We start from the raw sequence: 1,941 nt of genomic DNA, 5'->3' as shown, positions 1-1,941 counted from the left end.
CGTCCAAGGGATGTGGAGGAATCCTCGATTTTCTATATTATTTATCAACACTGGTTTAATTACCATTTTTAAAGAGACTTAGAAATCGTGACTGATTCGCTAAGAGAAGAGAAGGTGTACATTTGAAAAGTATGCGACCGGATTCGCGCAGTGTCTCATTCACGTTTCACCGGGACGTTCTGAGTGTAAAAAATTCACCGGAGATTACTAAAAACTCAAACAATCTCAGGCGACGACTTCAGGATCGTTTCGAGAAGGAAAAATCGGATCTTAGCAAGGAAAAAATGTCGAAGGATAAGCAAGCAGGTGACCGTAGTTGGAATAATCTGACGTTGGGAAATATGTCAGCAGATTCCAGACGTGCTCTACGGACCGGAGCCGAGAAATTATCGAAAACCATATCTTCAGTACGCACTACTTTTGGTACCATTTCTCAGGTTAGAAAAAATTCAACTAAGCTAAGTAGTAAGTAGTAGTACAGGATACTCCATGGGGAAAGTGTGAAAGTACTACACAGTATATTTATTCCTAGAAGTTTTTGTCTTCTTCTGTGATACCTTGTATGAAATTTTGAATTTTACACCTTAATATGTTGTTTTATACTTTGTCATTTAGAAATTCAAAAGTTCTACACGTAGACGTCAAAGACTGGAGGAGCAACAGTCTCCAAATAGCATTTGTAAAATGCAAACTCCTCAGACACGTTCACGTCAACTTCTTGGAAGAACACCAACCAAACTTTATAGTCCCTTTGGTATAGAGTCTCCCATGCATGCATGGGACAAAGAGAACAATGAAACACCAGTGCATAGCTCTACAGGAATGAACACACGGTATATCCAATGTAGGCCATTCCGTTTTACTAGAGCCAAAGGATTCTCAGTATTGAGATAAAATCTTTCCTTCTATTTCGTTTTTTTACAAGTTATGGATTGATCTCTTTATTTCCAAGCAACGCATTCAAGATTGTGTACCTTATGCAACATATACTATTCACTTATTTATTCAATTTTTTAATTATGATAGTGATCCACACTAACATATAAATTATCTTGGCACATTATCTTATGATATTGAACTGCTTTACATGTACATGTAATGTATAATGTATTTATACTTTTTTATACGTATTTATATGTCAATAACTATTATTGAATAAAGAAGCAGGACCAGAAATTGGTTTAAAGAACGATCCCAGCGGCGCCAGAGAGAGAAAACATATTTAACAGAAACTTAACCTCATTCAGCAACTGTTACATGCTGCAAACTTAGATGCAACTCGTTGCACACATCATTCGAGTATTTAGCTTTTCATTTATTTGCTATAAAAAATAACATCGTCATTATCTAGTCTTTCTTATATTTGTTATCTGTCATTTGTTAACATTATGAAACATCAATTGACAATAACTCAAACAACTTCGGTTCACTGGACGGAGAAAGTCGAAGTGCGATGAATTTTCGCGGCAAATTTTTTATGTAGTGTGTCACTATCGCGAAATGATTGATTGAATCGGACTGATCCTTCGTAGAGACCAGAAACCGTTGTTAATCCCAATAAAGTTTGTGCGCACGTGCACCGGTGGTTAGCATAGCCGTAGAAAAAAAAAGTGAGGATCTTGCGAAAATGCACCACTGCACCCGAAAAGCGACCTGAACGCGACTAACGAAAATGAAAAATCGGCCGCTGCCCCGAACGATACTCTGATGCTTAATATTATGTTTCACGGATTTTCGGGATGGATACGCGCGAGCAAAATGAAGCCAGACAGGACAGTATGAATCCCCAGGCGGGGTAAGTTTCCTATTTGAACTTAATTCTATCGCTGAAGACAGAAAGGTTAAAAAAATACTTTCGTAGTGATCTGTTACGTTTTATTAATCATGGAATTTGTGTTGAGAGGTTAAAAACATTCATTTACGAATTTTCAACACATTTCT

At 37.1% G+C, this 1,941-nt stretch overlaps 2 protein-coding genes across 2 annotated transcripts in view; both read left to right on the top strand.

Annotated features, from left to right (window-relative positions):
- The first annotated feature begins 122 nt into the window (after nucleotides 1-122).
- Nucleotides 123-894, top strand: LOC108573348. Its single transcript, XM_017935755.1, has 2 exons — nucleotides 123-437; nucleotides 616-894. Exons 1-2 carry the CDS (start codon nucleotides 132-134, stop codon nucleotides 892-894), a joined length of 585 nt encoding a protein of 194 aa, XP_017791244.1. The 5' UTR covers nucleotides 123-131.
- Nucleotides 895-1,769: 875 nt separating this feature from the next.
- Nucleotides 1,770-1,941, top strand: part of LOC108573241 (sex-lethal homolog) — a 12,336-nt gene continuing 12,164 nt past the window's right edge. Inside the window, exon 1 of the mRNA XM_017935632.1 lies at nucleotides 1,770-1,795. Within this exon, the coding sequence (XP_017791121.1) occupies nucleotides 1,779-1,795 (17 nt within the window). The 5' untranslated portion in view covers nucleotides 1,770-1,778. The remainder of the gene's footprint in view (nucleotides 1,796-1,941) is intronic.

This window comes from Habropoda laboriosa, unplaced genomic scaffold, assembly GCF_001263275.1.
Source record: "Habropoda laboriosa isolate 0110345459 unplaced genomic scaffold, ASM126327v1 scaffold134, whole genome shotgun sequence".
NCBI classification, from domain to species: Eukaryota; Metazoa; Arthropoda; class Insecta; order Hymenoptera; family Apidae; genus Habropoda; species Habropoda laboriosa.
Note: the sequence above shows the minus strand (reverse complement) of the source record. Positions and strands in the feature narration are given on the sequence as shown.

Coding starts and splice junctions, on each gene's coding strand:
- LOC108573348 (XM_017935755.1), top strand. CDS start 132: ATGCGACCGGATTCGCGCAGTGTCTCATTCACGTTTCACCGGGACGTT. Junction 438..615: donor CTTTTGGTACCATTTCTCAG/GTTAGAAAAAAT, acceptor TTTGTCATTTAG/AAATTCAAAAGTTCTACACG.